The following is a 19,181-nucleotide window of genomic DNA, read 5'->3' on the forward strand; positions in this document are numbered from 1 at the left end:
ATACTTTATTAATTTTATTTCATCAATCCTCCAAACCAAAAATAAGTGGTTTGCTTCGAGCTATTAATATTTTTCTTGCCTTTGTTTATAAAGACACAATATTTTAAAAAAACACAACACATTCGAAAGAGATTTTTTTCTCGGCAGCATCCAAACAATATGTCAAAATTGACAGTTCAGTTTGACAGGTATGCAGTTACTGATTTTTCAGCAATGTTTTTGTTCATTGCCGAATTTCGGCAAAAGTGATAATTACAGAACCGCATTCAGGTATTTATTTACTGAAATGGCAATCCAAAATTTGATGTGCTCTTTCGGTGAAAATTGTGTTTTTTTTTTTTAGGAAAAACGTATTTTTGTTGACAGATTCCTAGTGAAAACTATCACCTTTAACACCCATTTTGAATTTTGAAAATCCGACTTGATTATCAAAAGATATTTCAATTTTAACACATCCACATTTAGGCTGATTGTTCCGAGGTTCAAGCTTATACGAAGTTTGAATAAAACATGAATGTATTTTGAGTGGAATGTCTTTTGACAATCTAAACTGATTTACAAAGTTCAAAAAGGGTTTTCAAAGTAAGAAATTCCTCTACAAGTATGTTTCAAACATTTTTTGTAAAGATCGAACCTCCTTTAAGACCATGTCACGTAAAATCCTTACCAAAACTCAAATAGCTTTAAAATTTAAAAACGCAATTATCACCGATAAAATATTTTGACACAACTTACTACGAATAAATCTCCGATGAGGTATCTCGGTTTATTATATATACTGATTAGGACAATTTAAGAAAAATAGCGACGCTTTACAAACATAGGTTTGTCACAAAACACAAAATTCTGAAAAACCGAACTCGAACAAACATATTTTCAAATATTTTTTTTTTGTGTTTAAAATCTTTCGTAATGCAAGGCTAATTTAAAAAGTAAAAAAAAGATAGTTGCAAAAAGTAATTCAAAAAATGCCGAGAAATATTCTTATGTCTTTTTTTTTGCATGTTTACAAGATATGGATTTTTTTTTTTGGCCGACCGAGAATAATAGCTTTCAATGTGATGTAGTTGCATATAATTTGCAAAGATTATACCGATTTTGAAATATCCCAGAAAAATAAGCGGGTTTTTTTTTATTTAAATGATTATTTATAAATGTTAAAATATTTTATTCAATATAAAAATGAATGCTGTTCGCTAACTGGGCTTAGCCAAAAATGCCCAGAGGACTACCAATGTACCGTGAACTGGGGTCAATCGGGACACATGGGGCGAATTGGGACAGCAGTGTTAACCATGTTGGAGCACAATATTTTGATTTTTCTGGTTGGCTTCGGTTAGAACAGACTCAGACCAACAAAATGTGTACATCCATTTCCAAATTTGAAAGCTTTAAGTGCTCTAAAAACTGCTGTCCCTATTTAGACTGAAGTCCTGATCCGCCCCAGATTACGGTATTATAAAATAATAAAATAAAAGTTACTTAAATTTGTGCCCAGAGCTAATTTTGATCTTTCCTTTAATTGTGACCTGAAATTACACAAAAACTTTAAAAAATATTTTATTCATAACACTCGATTTTTGCATCCATTGATCCATCGGCCATTTTGGATTGTTTTTGTTTATTGGCGTTTGACTGCTTTTTTAGTTTAGTTTATCTAGAGCGTTTTCAACTGAAGTCAAGTGATAAGTAGCTCAATAGGAAGTGAAAAAGCAAGTTTTTATCAACAGTTTCACAAAATAAATTGCTCAAATAGTGAATATCAGCAAATTGAATAGAGTTAGGAGCGAGTGCTTAACCTGTCAAACATACTTGAATTTCCCCTACACAGAAAAAAAAGTTGAATTTTGGAATGTTGAAAATTTGGTAGGTTGAATATTACCTCTTTATTTGTGTAATATTACATAAAAAATTTGTAAAAATGTGAACCTGATGAATATTCATCAAAAACTGATGAAAATTCATCATTTTTTGGTGTAAAATTTATCATTTATTTTGCCTCAAAATCTGTCACCATTTCCTGATGAATATTACCATCATTTTTTTTTTCTGTGTACTGTATATTGATTTCAATACCTGAAATTAACCCTAAAATGGCTTTAACTTGAAAACAAGGGTCCTGATTGCTCGGAAAGACACTTTGGCGAGCGAGCACAAATCAAACGTGAAGCAAAACTGCCCTGATGAATTCCTACCGTTTGTCACTTCCACGCAAATCGCTACTGAATACTCTCTCTTTTATTCTCGCTCTCACTCGAATCGGCTGGTACAGTAAGTTTTGAACAACATTTTAGATAAAATGATTTTAATCAAAAATCGGTAAAAATATTCATAATTGGAAGCAAGATTTTTTCAATAATTTTATTTAAAAAAAATGCGTTATAATGTCAACCTAATTTCATTGGCTATGAGTAAGGCTACCAACTCTTGCTGATCAAAAATCCGTACACTTTGCCGATATGACACAATGGTGTAACAAAAATTGTCGATGACTTATTTAGATAAATTAAATTAAATAAATTTGAGAATTAACAATATCAGAGTGCTTTTGACTTGCACGTTTAAAAGTATTCATAAAATAAACCGTGATTTGAATCAAATCATTATTGATCCTTGCACTGTAACTTGGATTTGGCCCGCACTTTTGACAATAAAATTTCAAAAAACTAGGCAACCAGCAGTTGTTTATTTACATTTCCAATCGCAGTTTCCACCAAACTGGACATTCGCACTTTAAAATTGCGATTGACAGGTGAGCAGGACGGCTCACTTTGATCATTTTTTAGAAAATTAAAATTTCCCAAGCCAGCTTGACAAGTCGCAATAGTGCGTGTTCTTAATTTTTTTTTATCAAATGTTAAAAAGTTTACGAAATGTCAAGTTTGCTATCAAATTTGTTTATTTGTTTATTTGTTTAACACCAACAGGCACCACATGCCCAAATGGTGTGCTTAAAACTAAGTACATGTACACAAATTATCGCCTGATCATCAAATTATCGCTATCGTTCTTAAGGTAAGAACAAGATTGTCCGTCAGGCCTGAACGCAAACGCAAAATTTTGCGCCTGTCATCATAGCCTGCCAGTCATCGACCATTGAACAAAGCAACCCCTGCAGATTGTTCGACTGACAGTTGTTGGAAAAATCGAACTGGCACAGCGTTCTGCGTTCACCACTGCGTCGAACGGACAATCTTGTTCTTAGCTTTAGTGTTTTCACGAACACTTTTCCAGAGTTTTTTTTTATTGAAAACTATAACATGTGAAACACAACAGGTTATAGGACCTTTAAAAATACTCTAGATTTGTTAATTCAAATGTTCAAATGTTTTCACAAGTTTCAGAAAGCCTTTGGAAATGGATAAATATATTTAGTAAGGAATTTCTAAAAGAACAATTCTAGAGTTTTTTTTTAAAGGTCCTATCAACATAAGAAAGACAATAGTTCAAAAACTCTAGAATTATTGATAATCAAGTTTGAATTGAGGAAACCCCTTAAAACTCTCCCTTTTTAAATCAAACTCACAGAAAATAAAAATTTCTTGTTAACAAAAGCTTTTAGCAATTATATGATTAAAAAGTTGTTAAAACTCCGTACAAATCCGTACTATGCGTAAAATTCCCTACAAAAATTCCGGCCTGTTAAAAATCCGCGAAGAGGTTCAAAAATCCGTATGGTAAGGAAAAAATCCGTACAGTTGGTAGCCTTAGCTATGAGTAAACAGTGATTACTGATTTTTTAACCGTTTTATACCGTATTTTCACGCATTTCTTCTTCTCAGTAGTGAATACAACGCAGTCGGGCTTGCATCTTCAACTTTTGTACAGTGGACTCTCTCGTTGTCGATATTGAAGGGACCGTCGGTTCATCTTCAAAAAAAGTTCATCTAGCAAAAAAAAGTACCGGTACCGAGACTCGAACCCAAGACCTTCGGCATATTGAACCCTGCCTTTGCCGTATGGGCCACCATGGTTCGATGACATAGTGGCGGTCATGTGTCCATATAAACCACTCAATAGGATGAACTGTTCCAATGAACGAATGAACACGCGAGAGGACTATACTCTCGCAAAATAGCACTTTCCTCACGTTTCTTTTCGTGAGGACTATCCTCTCGTTCTTTAACTTTGGGTGTATGACTTTCGTTTTAAATATCAGTATCAGTTTCAAAGAAAATACAGCAAACAACAAAAAAAATATGTATTGCCGAGAGCAATCAATCTGCCACGAAAAAAAAAACGAAACTATTGGCACTACGCCCCCCGGGGCATGGCCTTCCTCTAACGTGGGATTTCTGCTCCAGCGCCTCTGACGAGACAGGAGAAACCGGGACCGACGTTTTACTTCACCATCCGATAGAAGCTCAGTGGATAAGGCGGGAATCGAACCCGCGTCTCATAGCATCATCGGGATCGGCAGCCAATCAATCTGCCACACCCAAAGTTAAAGAACGAGGGGGTAGTCCTCACGAAAAGAAACGTGAAAGTGCTATTTAGCGAGAGTATAGTCCTCTCGCGTGTTCATTCGTTCATTGGAACAGTTCATCTGATTGAGTGGCTTACATGGACAAATGACCGCCATTTAGTCACCGAACCGTGGTGGCCCATACGGAAAAGGCACGGTTCAATATGCCGAAGGTCTTGGGTTCGAGTCTCGGTACTATTTTTGAAGATGAACCCATAAGTAAAGTACTCTCGGTAGTTTCGGGATTTATCCTCTCAGTCAGCACACAGTACCATTTTACTACTGACTCCTCTCGTATGCCGATGTCCAGTTCTGGGTGCATGTTCAGAAATTGATTTTAGTTGACAGGGAGTTATGTGTAAACTTAATTCCTCAACCAAGAGATTTTCGAGATCTTAACTCCTACCAAACTCTCAGTCACCTAAAATCCATTTCTGAACTTGACAGATTGCTCGCTTTTGTTTTGATTTTCGTGCAACACCAAATACCTTTGGTTATTTAAGGTATTTTATTTGAAACTGTTTTCAAAACTCTCTCGTTATAGATTAAGTTTTGTTTGTTTTCAAAGAGGAATTATCAAGAGGAAAATTCAGATCAATTTCGAATAGAGCAGTAAAATCTACCTCATTATGGTTACGGTGAAGGTAACTCACACCTTCAGCACATGACTATCACCGACTTATTGACCACGATTACTAATTAATGCCAACAAGTACGAGACGCAAACTCAAACGGATAAATCACGAAGACAGCGCCCGATAAAGTAGATGCCCTAAACTCCGATTGATCACGAAAGCTTTAGCCGTAATATTAAGTAGTTAATGCCAATAAAATCAGGAGGAGGACCCCGGCGGTTAAGGCGAAGTTACAATCCACCCCCGTCAATCTTTACACTTTCTGCAAAACTGGTTTTGCGTGACTATTGGCTCATTTTTACGTTTTTAGTATTGACGCCGAGCATGATAATGAGAAGAAAGTGCAATTTCTCGCTAAACATGCTAAACCATGCTGCAGGTGAGTAAGTGTTGTGCAAGTTTTAAAAATATGCTGTAACAACTTGGAAGCCCACTCGTAAGGGGTGTAGTCGTTCATCAATCTGCTCACAACACACTGCAAGTCGGGCACGTACAGTCTGTGAAATACCAAAAAGTGGTCAGCGAGGGTGAAGAGCCCGAAATGCCTCCCGCGGACGTGATTTGATTTTATGTTTTATTTTATTTTTGTGTTCTTTTTTTAACGTTTCTGCTCCCATCGAAAACACTCGTTAAATGCTTGGGCGAAATGTTACGTTATTGGATTTGGACCGTAAAGTTATGTGTGGCCAAGACCGTGGGGGAACGTTTGGACCCCGATGGCGGTTCAAAACACCGGGGACCGGGTTATGTGACACACTTGATTGGTTATGCTCGCGATGAGAAAAATTTAAAAATTAACAAATTTTCATCATTAGTTCGTCCAAACAAGTCTCCATACAATTTTGAACAACATATGAAATAGTAAAAAAACTGTTTTAGGGCTTTTTCAAATGTTGGGGTTGTTTTTTTTTTTGTTTTTAAAGAAACCATAAAATCGTTGAATTTCTCATAAAGGAGGCATTAGACTACGACAAACAAAATCGCATTTTTTGGCAGTTTGGAAGTTTGCCTGCATTTGTTTGCAGAAACGTCAGCCTGCATACAGTTTGTTTTTTTTCCAAGTTTGACAAACTATCAAACAAGAAAAAGTGCGAGTTTGTTTGCTTGTCATAGTCTTATACCTCCTCAACTCTATTCTGACTTGAATTCAAACAACAAGTTAGCCACGTTATTTGTTTACAAAAGATTTGTTTGACACTCATGTAAACCAAGATAAGAAATAACACGACTTAAATTTCAGTTTCTCACAGATGCCCGCAACCATCTGTTGACTTTGAGAAGCGTATGTGACAGAATTTCCAAACAAAGCTAAATTACTCGTACGCCAAGCCACACCACTTTTTTATGGCGACACTCTCGAGCAAACACAGCCTCCCACTCTTGGGTTCTTGCTCACATAATGGGTGCATTTTTCTCCACGAATGACTAAACCTTTTCAGTTGAGAATGAGCCGTATTGTTGTTTTTATCCCGCGCGCAGGCAGGAATATATATGGCACGCAATTATTGCCGCCTTTTTTATGGCTCAGCCTGAAGGTTTGTTTAGGTTATTTCCCATGTCGCGCTGCTCCATGACAAACGTCGTCGTTTTGCTGATAAGAACAACCGTTACAGTGGCCTAAAAGTTGCGGGAAAACATGCATTTCGAAATATTGTTTAGATTTCTTAAGCGTGTAAAGCGTCATTCTTGGAAGTTTTATGGCAAACGCCAAACTGTCAAAAAGGTTACACGCTGCAGAAATGTCAAACAGTTTTGAAACTGAATAACTTGAAACTAGATGATTAGTGTCAAAATTGGTGTTTTAGTGTCAGTTTGTTATTAAATTTGACAGTTTGGCGTTTGCCAAAAAATATCCGGTGTTCAAAAGAAATGAAAATTTGACCTAGTTGGCACGTCTTGCTGCGTGATCAAAATTCGACGCCGTCAAAAATGTCTCAATTAACCGTCAAAATGTCTTATCTACCATCTTTCCAAAAACGAGAAACACTTAACATGATAATCGTGTTAAGTACGTAGCACCACCGCCAGTGGTCCAAACTGCTTCGGGCCAAGACTTGACCTCCAAATTAAGCGCTGCACGCTGATAAAATCTCGCGTGCATTTATCGTAAATTGGCCGACGACCGCAGGCGCTTCGATGGGACCGAAAAAGAAGAGCCAAAAATGATAAAATAAATAAAAACAATAAATATTTGACTTCCCAGATGAAGATGCACGGAAAAATTTGACAGCTTCGAAATGCCATAATGGTGTTTGCGCTATTAAAGCGCAAATTAAACCGATCTGTCAAATTTTTATAGCATCCGCTATTATGGTACCGATCTTTTTTCGTGTTTCTTACCCACAGGAAGTGATTTTTTCTAACTGTTCTTCGTCGAACCGCTGCGTTCCGCAGCTTCGACCATCTGCCAAAAAGCGTATCAATCTCTTTAATGGCACCAGAAAAGAGCGAACCAAAACAGAAAACGCCGAAAAAAAAGAGTTACAAAAAAGCTACATTTTATTCGAGAGGATGTTGGCCATTTGTTTTGGGGCGATCTTTTGACCCAGATATGGGCACGGGAATGGGTCGCGGCGAGTTATGTCACTTCGTGTTTTCGAATCAAATTATGGAAATTTCGCCTCTTTCACCGGAACATCACGCGGCGTTCGCGTTCGCGGGCCTCTTCTCCGCTGCTACCCTGTAATTATACTTTCATCGGCATGGTTAGATGCATTAGTGGCCAATTTCTTCAAGCTCTCGGCAATTATGTCTGGCAAGTGTCAATTTTTCTGGATCATGGTCAAGAGCGAATTATGGCACGGTTTGTTTATGGTTTCAAGTTTGTTTTGCTGCACCCTAGATTCACTAGATTGTCATTTTTTGTTTGGAAATAAAACACAACTGCCAATTAGCGTGTTAAAGTTAGACCGCGTCCATTGCGAATTGATTGTTGTGTTACAAATTTAATTATACAGCCAGTACGGTGAGCGATTGTCACACTGAAAGCATTGGAGTCGCGCCAACCTTGACTTTGGTGACGTTTCGACACCTACAATTGACAAACTTGCCCCTCTGTGACAGTTGTCAAGGCGCTTGCTATAAAAATTGCTGGGTTGCCAGCATAGCTGAAATGCATCATCGCGCTGCTATAAAACCAACTTTTTGACAGATGTGCTCATTCTACATCGCGCTTGCATAAAAATCATCCAAAAACTACTTAATTTGGCAATCGCTGGACCCGACTTGACCGGTTAGCCCTAAAATTACACCAAATTTAATCATCGCATTAAAATCCGCAACTTGTAGCCCACTTTCGAAAGCACTTTTTGCTGATTTTGCTACCCAAGTAGTTGTTTTCAAAAAACAAGCTGGCGCAAAAAATCCCTCTCAAAAAAAGCAAGCTTACAATTGAAGCATAAAGCTACTTTACCGGTACTCAACAAGCCCAAGTTGTCCGATTTGCATTTATAATGTGGTTGTTACGATGTTTTGGCTATCTCTCGCTCTCGCCGTCAACACTAACTTTCCCGTCAGCTCTTAATGTTGAGCTTTCGTCAACCAAAAGGTGCGAAAAGCATCTTCAATCTAAACAATCACGTAACCAACCCAAACGGGCGACCATTATGGCAAGCGGCGTTGACAGATGCGCGCGCCATAATCAAGATGGCGCCGCTAAACAAAGCCGGTCAGTGAGAGTTGGCAGTAGAAAAAAGTGTGCTAATGGGGTGGTAGCTTGTTTCGAGAAACGCAAGATTGTGTTGTTGTTGTTCAAGAGATTTCCTTCCTTCTCGGCGGCGTGAAATGAGATGAGGAAGAAGAAAGCTTGTGGTGTTGTTCCAGGTGTGGTGCTTTCTGTCGAAGTGGGCTGTCGACGGAACGTGTGTGTGTGCCCGTAAAGTTGATTCATGAGCCCATATCTCTACCGGCGTGATGACCACCATCAGCATGAGCTTGCAAAAGTGGCCGAATGAGGTTAGGGAAGAAGCAGGAGGTGCCACAAGTAGCAGCTCCATTTTTTGTTGTTTGTAATGTCTGCAATAATGTGGTTAGACGCGAAAAAGTGAAATTGTCCAATTATACACTTGATATGATTGATGAGGGATAAACGCGGAGAAACTTTGCTGGAGTGTTTTGTTGGCAGCACTGCTAGCTGTCAAAAATTTATAGCGGAACACACGTTAATGTTTCGTTGATATATCCAGCTGTCAAAAGTCAAGTCACAAGCCAAAATAAAGCAATTTTGACAGCTGCAGTTTTTATAGCGACTCAACCTGTGCAAACATAATCGAGTGTAGGACGATCGGGGTGGGCACTCTTCAAACAAGCTAAATTATATAAAAATTCCTCTGTTCGTAACGAATGCGGAACTGATACCAGCGGTGGTGAACCAACCCGTCAAACGACCGTTGCGCGCACTATAATACCGAACCGGGTGTGTTTGTGTACCTTGAAACAACAACAATCGAGTTTTCTGGCGGCGACAGCCGCTTGGCGGAATGTGTGAATTAATTATGCCACCTAGAGACCCCCTCGTCCGTGCGCGATTAGTGACCCCTGCAAACTTTGCCAAGGTGGGGCAAGTCGCCAGCTCCCGTAAGACGCCATTATGGCAAACAGAAACGTCAAACCGGGTGCCGATTCACCCGGAATGGCTGAGCAAACAACTTGGGCGCGCATTTTTTAAACATTTATCAATTAATTAGTATTCATGCCGAACGGGAAGGCCCCACATTCTGATGCCAATCATTCATTCTTCCCGAAAAGCAGCGTTTCGCTACGGGATTTTTTTTTTCGTGGCCGGGAAACCGTTACCAAGGGGCACGATGCAACCCAATTCCTGCACCTCTGGCACGAAAGGAGGCAACATTTATAACTTTATTCAAATCGCTCGACCGCTGCGATTAGAGTTTATTAATAACCGCGAGATTCGCTGAATGATTTATGGCAAAAGCTGGTTGGATGCCGAGAATTTTGTTGGCAAAGCAAAAAGTAAGACATAACTCAACCCAAAATTGGGTAATTTTATAGAAACGTGTTGATATAATATGCGAACTGTCAAACTAAACAACAATTGGACAGCAGTTTCTATCGATTATAGCGAAACAAACATAAAAAAACAAAACAACTTTTTCAACCTTAATCATCACGCACTCGGTATTATCACAAAATTTATGGCGAATTTGTCCCTTTTTGACATTCAGGGCTGCTTTCCAATTTATCTCCTATCTGTCAAAGGTTCAAACGAGCCATAAATCAGATGTTTTTAATGCACTTCTCGCTCCCGAAGTTCAATGTCAGTGTCAGCTCGAGGGACTGATGATCACGATCAAGGGTCAGGGAAAACGCGTAACCCCCTCCAATACCGACCAGAAACCCTTGACAGTCAGTCAGCGAGTGGTTGAACTCGAAATGTTTTTGTTTTTGAATGCTTTGGCGGTCCATCCGCCTTTTTTTGCGCGCGCTGAGCTGCCTGTTGGAAAGGGTGTTTGTGTTGTTTTGGAACAAGAGCTCTACACGCTGCACCGCACTGATTTACATATGTTTTGCTTTCATTGTTTTTAATGGGTGTACCCCATTTGGCATAATGGACATTTGGCATAACGGGTTTTCATGAAGGACGTTTGGCATAATGGACGTTTGGCATAATTGGTCCAAGACATCAGGGACGTTTGGCATAATGGACATTTGGCATAATGGACGTTTGGCATAACTCGTTCAAAAATCATCAAGGACGTTTGGCATAATTATTGCTAGCTTTTTTTTGTATTTTTTTTATATTTTTTCCTATTTTCTAACTAAACATATAATTTTACTCAAAAAGATGATTTTTTTTCAAGAAATCAATTATCTTTGTCATTTTCTCCCAATAGATGTAATTTTTCCCCTTTTTGAATATTTCTTTAAAAAAAAAGCTTTAAAATGCAATTTTTCATAAATTTACTTTAAAATGTATTAAAAAATAGTTTATATAATATCAAGATATTTCTCCTTTGAAATACTTTGCTGCTAATTTTTTGTATAAAATTTTTCCTTCTCTTATTTTAAATTCAACCTAACAAAGTGATGTAAGTTTTGCCTGTCTTCAAATATTTTGCAATAAAGATTTTTTACTATTTTCCCTTCTTTTTTAAAATCAACCTAAATAATGTATCTGCATTTTGCTCTTCTTCAAAGAAATGCAAAAAGTTTTTTAAAGCAATTTTTCCTTCTTTTATTTTAAAACTTAAAGAAGACAAAATCGTTCAAAAGCTGTGCAGTTTGTTTTTTTCAATATGGCGTCATCCATAAAGTATGTCACACTCTAGAGGAGGGGGTCTGAGCAAGCGTGACATTACGTGTTATAAGTATAGGAAAAACGTGACAAAGGGGGGGAGGGGGGGTAAATTTTGGTTGATTTTAGCGTTACGTACTTTATGGATGAAGCCTATTTTGCACTTATTGTTTTTTTTATGCAATTTTCTCTTCTTTTATATTCAACCAAATGTTTAAATAGTTGGCAAATGAGTTGTTATGAAATTTTCCCTTCTTTTATTTGAATTTGTCTCTTTTTTTGTCTCTTTAAGGATTGATTTTGTCTCTTTAAAGATTAACATTTTGCTACTCTTTAAATGTTTGACAATTGCATTATTTTTTATGTTTTTCACCTACATCTTTTCAAAAAATCAATTTAATTATTTTTTTTTAAATTGTCCCGTCTTTAAGATTGTTTTTGAATAAATAAAAGAAGGGAACTTGCGTAAACAATTGTATTGCGAAAAAAAAACCAACAGAGAAAAAAATGCAGAAGTGATAGACATGTTCAAAGAGAACATCTATAAGAGAATTTTTCTTCTTCAAGTTGAATATAAAAAAGATGGGAAAATTGCACAAAAAAAAACTTAATTGCAAAATATAAAGAAAAGCCATGTCTCCATTGTCGAAGATTTGAAGGGGTTTTTCTCATCTTTAAGTTGAAATTCATATTAAAGAAGGGAAAATTTCATAAAAAAATATAAATGCTAACTATATTGAAAGAGGAAAAATGTAAAGCTAACAAGAGATATTTCCTTCTTTAAACTAAATTTTAAATAAAGGTATGAAGACTTCATTGAAATGCTTTATTGTGAATTATTCAAAAAGGAAACAATTTACTATTGTGGAAAAAATATAGAGATACCTTATTTTTTTCGAAACAAATGATAATCTCTTATAGTAATATAAAAAAAGTAAAAAACAATACATTAACATTTGTAAAAATGAAAAATACTTATGAAATAAAAAAACAAAAAACAGTAATAATTATGCCAAACGTCCTTAATGGTTTTTGAACGAGTTATGCCAAACGTCCATTATGCCAAATGTCCATTATGCCAAACGTCCCTGATGTCTTGAATCAATTATGCCAAACGTCCATTATGCCAAACGTCCTTCTTGAAAACCCGTTATGCCAAATGTCCATTATGCCAAATGGGGTACACCCGTTTTTAATGCAAAGAGCTTGCTTCTAGCTGGTTTTGCGTCGATATTTTGCGTGTTTTTGACCGTAACAAGTGCATTTTTTATGTTAACATGGCATTTCTCTAACTTAAGTTAACTCTTGCCATAATGGCGTTTGCAACGGGGTGACTAAACTTGCGGCTGTCAAACTCCTGTCAAAATTCGCCATAATGGCGTCCCCAAACAAGAACGCTCTCAAAAGCAAAACTCGCCTGCACGTGTGTCGTTTGTTCCAGAGCAAAACGATTGATTCCGGCATGGCTATTAGTGTTTGTGTGCGCCATTGGGGTCGTTCAGCTTAGTCACGATCTCTCCTACTGAAAACTGCTGCGGCTGCCACCAGAAGTCAGTCCTACTTAAAAGTGTAACATGCTCTAAAATTCCAAACATTAATCGATCGATCAGCGACGTTAAGACAACTTTATGGCCACCAGAAGAAGGGAATGTTGGTTGGCGCGCTCGCAAAAAAGTCAGTCAGCATAAACAGGTCTTCACCGTGAGTACGTTTAGCAATTGACGTCTGCAAGAGCTTAGCCGAGCACAACAAAAAAAAATGGTAAACGCGGCCGCTCTCCTTGACAGATGGTGACCGTTCTTGTTTTTATGGCGTCGCGCAAGCGACGTTTGTTACTTTTGATGAATATGTGGCAATTACTGGTTCTGGCATTCCTTCTGACTGTGTTTTGATCTGCAGAGATATGTTTGACACTGAGTAGCATAAAAAAATGAGCAATTGAGACCGCGTTCAAGGCGCTCAAGAGACGGTTTGACAGCGGCGAAGTTTGCCATAATGGCTGACGCGCTTGATGTTATCTCTTTTTGCTGGGCAACTATCACTTTGCCTGCACGCCAACTAGGACTCTCGATCGAGAGAAAAGGTAATGCAACTTGCAGTCACTTATCGATTGCTGTTCGGCGAAGCAAACAAATTTTCATTTCTGTCAAAAACGGGTTTCGTCGGGCCATAATGGGCCTAATAAAGATGTAAAAGCGAAATTGGCTTTTTTTACTTTCGATTTTATCATTCGTGACCTGATTTTGGAGCAAATTTGGTGGTTTTTATGTACGAAATTTACGCTCTTGTCAAACCAGAGTAGACGAGGTATTTAGAAAAGTATGCCATAATGGCGTATGCTATAAAACAACGCAAACAATTCCGTATTAACTTTTCAATGTGACGAATCTGTAGATTTAAACAAACCGTCTATCCCACTTGATCTAGTGACAGTTCACGTTGAGTAAGGATGGAAAAGGCTGCTTGTTTACGTCTACGGATTCGCCTATTTAAAAATTAAATCGGAATTAAGGCAGCCTTGAAAAAAACTGACAGTAGTGTTACTTTTGGAACCATAACAAAGACAACTGTTGTCAAATTTGGGACAATAACAAACACACTAAAGGCACACCATGATAAAAAATAAATTGAAATGAAATGAAAGGAGATATTGGACTATGGCAAACCTACATTTTTTTTGTGTTTGACAGATTGCCAAACTCGTAAACTTGTTAGCAACCAACTCGCAAACAAAGCAGATTTTAAGCAAGCTGACGTTTCTGCAAAGAAATATACGTAAACAAACAAAGCAGACAAACTGTCAAAAAATGCGAGTTTTTTTGTTACAGTAACTTTATTTTGTTTTTGCCAATCCACAGGGGTTTCAGCGATTTGTTTTCAGTTTTTGTTGCTACCTGAATTTCGGGAATTCGATGATTAGCTTATCAAAAGTTATTTGGTATTGTTAAGTTTTTATTCATCCAAGATCAATCAAAGAAATGCTTATTCTCGAAACGAAACGTCAAAAAGTGACGTGCAACAAGTGAGCATGATCACGACTCCTTGTCAAATCAAAGCAAACGTCAAAAATTTGCCATAATGGTGTGTGGTATAAAATGTGACGTTTTCGCACCACGTGCTTCAGCATTAACAAAAACATACCAAATTTAACCTCACTTTTTCCCCTTCTCTTCCCTTTCCAGGGTTCCGACCCTCGGGCGGCCACCTGCCGGGGGAAGCTCCAGAACCGGCGCTGCAAGCTCAACCAGGAAATCAACAAAGAGCTCCGGCTGCGGGCCGGCGCCGAGAACCTGTACAAGGCCACCACCAACAAGAAGCTCAAGGACACGGTTGCGCTGGAGCTCAGCTTTGTCAACTCGAACCTGCAGCTGCTCAAGGAGCAACTCTCGGAGCTGAACTCGTCGATGGAAATCTACCAGAACGAGGGGTGGGTATTTTTTACAAATTTAATACCGCGCATTTTAGCGAGCCCGTATGACCTCATCGAATTCCACTTGTTAGCCAATTGAATTGCGCGAAAAAAAACAACAATCCTTTCAATAAATTGAGGAAGGTGGTGATATCATCCTCTCAGGAACCTGTTCTTCTTCTTCAATCAAAAGTAACACTTTGCATGATTACAGGTTCCTCCCGACGACGATTAGTCGTGATGAACATCTCCAAGATGGCATGTTGTTGGGCGCTTTTTTTTCTGCAGACTCACCTTAACAAACAAAAACACTTTGTACTTCCCTGTATCAAGGTAAACCACGAACCTGGGCCCAAAGATCGAACTCTCTTTATTCAATTCACACGCGGTGTTCGAGGGGCACCTTTACCTTGTCTTTGGCTTGTCATTACTTCGACGCGAGGGATCGAGGAACGACCTATCCAACTGGCAGTGATCGTCGTTGCGTTTTGACGCACGTCGTCAAAGTTGGCCTGTGGCCAAATTTGTAGGGTCGCTGTTTTCGCGATGGTAACTAGACGGGCGTGGGTTCGAATCCCGCTTAAAAAAGTTTTTTTCTGTTATTTTGTCGCTTTTCCCTTAAAAACCGTAAATTTTGGCAGATCTATTCAACGTCATGCTGTCTATTCGGTCCCAATCGTACCTCCTTTCCCCGTCAACTCCTTGCCACATTTTTTGCACTGACAAGACAAGGCAAGGCTCTTGTCGTCCCCCAAGGCGTAATCAATCAATCAAACACCAAAAAAACGACCAGACTCCTGCCGCGAAGTAACAACAACAACAGCAAAAAGAAGAATGGGCACAAAAAAACCAACAACCGACAGTACAAATCGACGCGCTGTCCACTATTCCACGCCCCATTAACCCTCAAGTGTTTGGAATTGAAAAATATACAATTGATTTAGATAGCTCAAAAGACGCCGTTTTTTTTCAGCCAAGCATCCAAACATTATTTTTTCAAAAAATGATATTTGCGCAATAATTTTTTTGCTAGAAATGTCTAATTGGAAAATGGGTAAATTTTTTTTAGAGTGTAACTTTATTTTTTTAGATGTTTTAAACTGCATTTATAACTTTTCCAAAGACACTGTTCGGTCGGGACCGAACTACGGAGCGTGTGGACTGTAATTTTGGCGACGGCGGTCTCTCGGGTGCGGTCACCCGCAATTTTAGATTATTTCGAATTTTAAAAATAAAGTTTATAATATCTTTTTTTTTATTTAGAAAATTTAGATTTTTATCGTTAATTTATATACATTTCAGGAATTATGAAGTTTCTATGATTTTGGAACATAAATTTAAAAAAAATAAATTGAAAATAAATCAAAAATTTTAACATTTTTTTTATTTGATTGATGGTTTTATGCTTTTGCCCTTTTACCATCAATTTTTTTTATTCAAAAAACTTTTTCAATTTTATGCATTAAAATTTAAATATTTTAAAACCTTTAACGGTGCACATCAACCAGAGCTTTTGCACTAAGATTTTTGTTACAGATATTTTAGTATTTTGGGAACTACGAGACCTATGGATATAATTGTTTATTCATCCCCTAAAATACTGTCTACTAAGTAATTTACAACAAAATTAGCCTATTTTTAAAATCAGATTGTTGCAGGAATGGGTTCGTAAGTTTGTCAATTTTGGAATAAGAAGACAACAACTTCCTTGGTTGCTGTGCACCTTTCAACTTTTTTTAAGGTTTAAGGGTGCACAGCAACCAAGGAAGTTGTTGTCTTCTTATTCCAAAATTGACAAACTTACGGACCCTATCCTGCAACAATCTGATTGAATAAATAAGCAAATTTTGTTGTAAATCGCTAAGTAGACAGTATTTTAGGGGATGAATAAACAATTATATCCATAGCACCGTTAAAGGTTTTAAAATATTTAAATTTTAATGCATAAAATTGAAAAAGTTTTTTGAATAAAAAAAAATTGATGGTAAAAGGGCAAAAGCATAAAACCATCAATCAAATAATAAAAATGTTAAAATTTTTGATTTTTTTTCAATTTATTTTTTTTATTTTATGTTCCAAAATGATAGAAACTTCATAATTCCTGAAATGTATATAAATTAACCATAAAAATCTAAATTTTCCAAATTAAAAAAAAGATATTATAAACTTTATTTTTAAAATTCGAATTAATCTAAAATTGCAAAAAATCCTAGAAAGTTCAAGAAAGATCTGGAAAGTTCAAGGATTTTTGTAGATGTAGTTTAAGTTTTAAAAATTCAAAAATAAAATCATAAATTTCAGCTAAAAAAATAAAGAAATTAAAAAAATCATGATAAATCAGAAAAAAATGAAAATGAAAAACTTCCAAAATATTTTAAAAATAATTTTTAAAATAAGTCTGATGCAATTTTTTTAAGGTTTATGTCTATGGCTTGTTATTTCAATAATTATATTTTTTTTATTTTTTTGCCCCCCTCTCAACCCCGGCTAGAACGGAGGGACAAAAACTTTGAAAAATATTTGCATCGGCTGAGAAAAAAAACAAAAAAAATATGGAAACAAGGGTTTAAAAAAATTCAAAAAGTTCAAGAGATTCATATATTTTTTTAATATTTTCATAGATTAATAGTTTAAAAATTAGATTTAAATTTAGTTTTTTTCGTTCTTTCTAAAGTCTTGTTTAACTCTTTTTAATTTCTAAAATGTTTTGAATATTTTATACACCCAATAATTAAAAAAAAATGAAACCTAAAAAAAATCATTATTCATAATTCAAAAAAATCAGTTCTTTAGGATTTCTAAAAATTTAAAAATATTATGAACCCAACTTATTAAAATTTCAAGTATATTAAAAAATTTAAAATTTTCAGGAAGGTTCAGAAATTTCTAAAAAAGTATAGAAAATTCTGGAAATTTTCTAAAATTAAAAAAAATAAATCATAAATTTCAGTTTAAAAAATTTAAAAAAATGTAAAATAAAATAAAAAACAAAAATAATCTGACATTTTTTGAAAAGATTTTTCAAAACTTTCAATTTTTTTTAACACAATTCAAAATTTGAAAATTAAAAACAAACATTTAATGATTTTTTTTAGAATACATTTTTTTAAACTAAAAATAATTGAAATTTTCAAGAATTGCAATGATTTAAATGAAAAGTACAAGCGTTAATAATATACATTTTTGTTTAAATTTCCCAAAAATAAAACGCAAAAATTCCAAAAATTTTAAGGGTTTTAAATAGCATGATTTTTTTTCAAATTAAGAAATTAAAAATAGGAACAAGAAGTTTTTTTTAAATTTTAATCTTTTTGAAGAATTTTTGCAGATTAAAATCAACAAAGAAAATTGTTAAAGTTTAATTAGCAAAGTATAATTGAGAAATTAAATTTGATGCGATTTATTGACAAAATGAAATTGTTCCAAAGCAAAACTGAAAAATAAAATCAACAAAGTAACATTAACAAATAGAAATTGTTTTCTATTAGCTTAAATTGACAAACTTAAATTGACAGCTTAAAATTGACAAGTTAATATTGTAAATGTAAATGTAAAATGTAAAATTGACAATGTAAAATCGACAAAGTGAAATAGACAAAGAGAAATTGACAAAATAATACCAACAAAATAAAATTGAAAAAGTTTAATTAGGAAAGTATGATTGACAAATAAAATTGGAATAGTAAAGTGTGGAAGGCGAAATAGGCAAAGGAAATTTATAAAAAAATGAAATTGTCGAAATTGAAATCGAAAACAAAAATTCAAGCTCCCTACCGGCACTCAAGGGTTAATTCTGCCAGCTTGAATCGGAATTCTTCTCATCGGCCGGCCGTCAAGTCAATATCCGCCCTCGAAATCGTACCCTTCCCTCAACCTTCCCCCCTCAAATTTTCTCAGTTGGGGTCTCAATCAATGGATGGGTACGATTTTGCTTTTGTCTCTCTGATTTTCTTACACAACCGGTTAATTCATAGTCCCCTCCCCTCCCAAAAGACAGACTACTGCTCGAGGGCTTACGAGGGTTATTTGCATATTAAGGTATGTGTACGCGAAGAATCAACCAAGTTGTTCGTCTTCTTCTTATTCTTTGAACGCCCGAGGCCAACGTCATTAGCTTAGGAAAATACTCTAGACGAGCAGAGACATTCGGTTTGAAGTTATGCACGTGGAGAAATGAGTTCTGCGCTTAAGGGGAACCGGGCTTGATTGCGTAGATTAATGTGTCGCGTGAGTCATTTAAGAATTGTTTTCTGTTAAGTTTATGCTTTGAAATATTGTTAAACGAAAAATATGTTGATTACGCTGGATTAAAATCATGCTTGGATATTTTAGCCAAAAGCTACTAATAAAATATGAGAAACTATCATCAAATAGAACGATTTGATATTTTCAATGATTTTTTAATTCTATGATTTTTCA

General features: G+C 36.1%; 1 protein-coding gene across 3 annotated transcripts in view; it reads left to right on the forward strand.

Annotated features, from left to right (window-relative positions):
- The window catches only part of LOC6054819 (rhophilin-2), a 140,064-nt gene that overhangs the window by 96,258 nt on the left and 24,625 nt on the right, over nt 1-19,181 (forward strand). For 2 of the 3 annotated variants that reach the window (XM_038259516.1, XM_038259526.1), the window contains one exon: nt 14,536-14,780. In XM_038259516.1, coding sequence (XP_038115444.1) covers nt 14,536-14,780 — 245 coding nt within the window. Of the gene's footprint in view, nt 1-14,319; nt 14,435-14,535; nt 14,781-19,181 lie in introns of those variants that run through there. The other variant, XM_038259537.1, reaches the window with a different exon arrangement.

The sequence above is a fragment of the Culex quinquefasciatus genome, chromosome 1, assembly GCF_015732765.1.
Source record: "Culex quinquefasciatus strain JHB chromosome 1, VPISU_Cqui_1.0_pri_paternal, whole genome shotgun sequence".
NCBI lineage: Eukaryota > Metazoa > Arthropoda > Insecta > Diptera > Culicidae > Culex > Culex quinquefasciatus.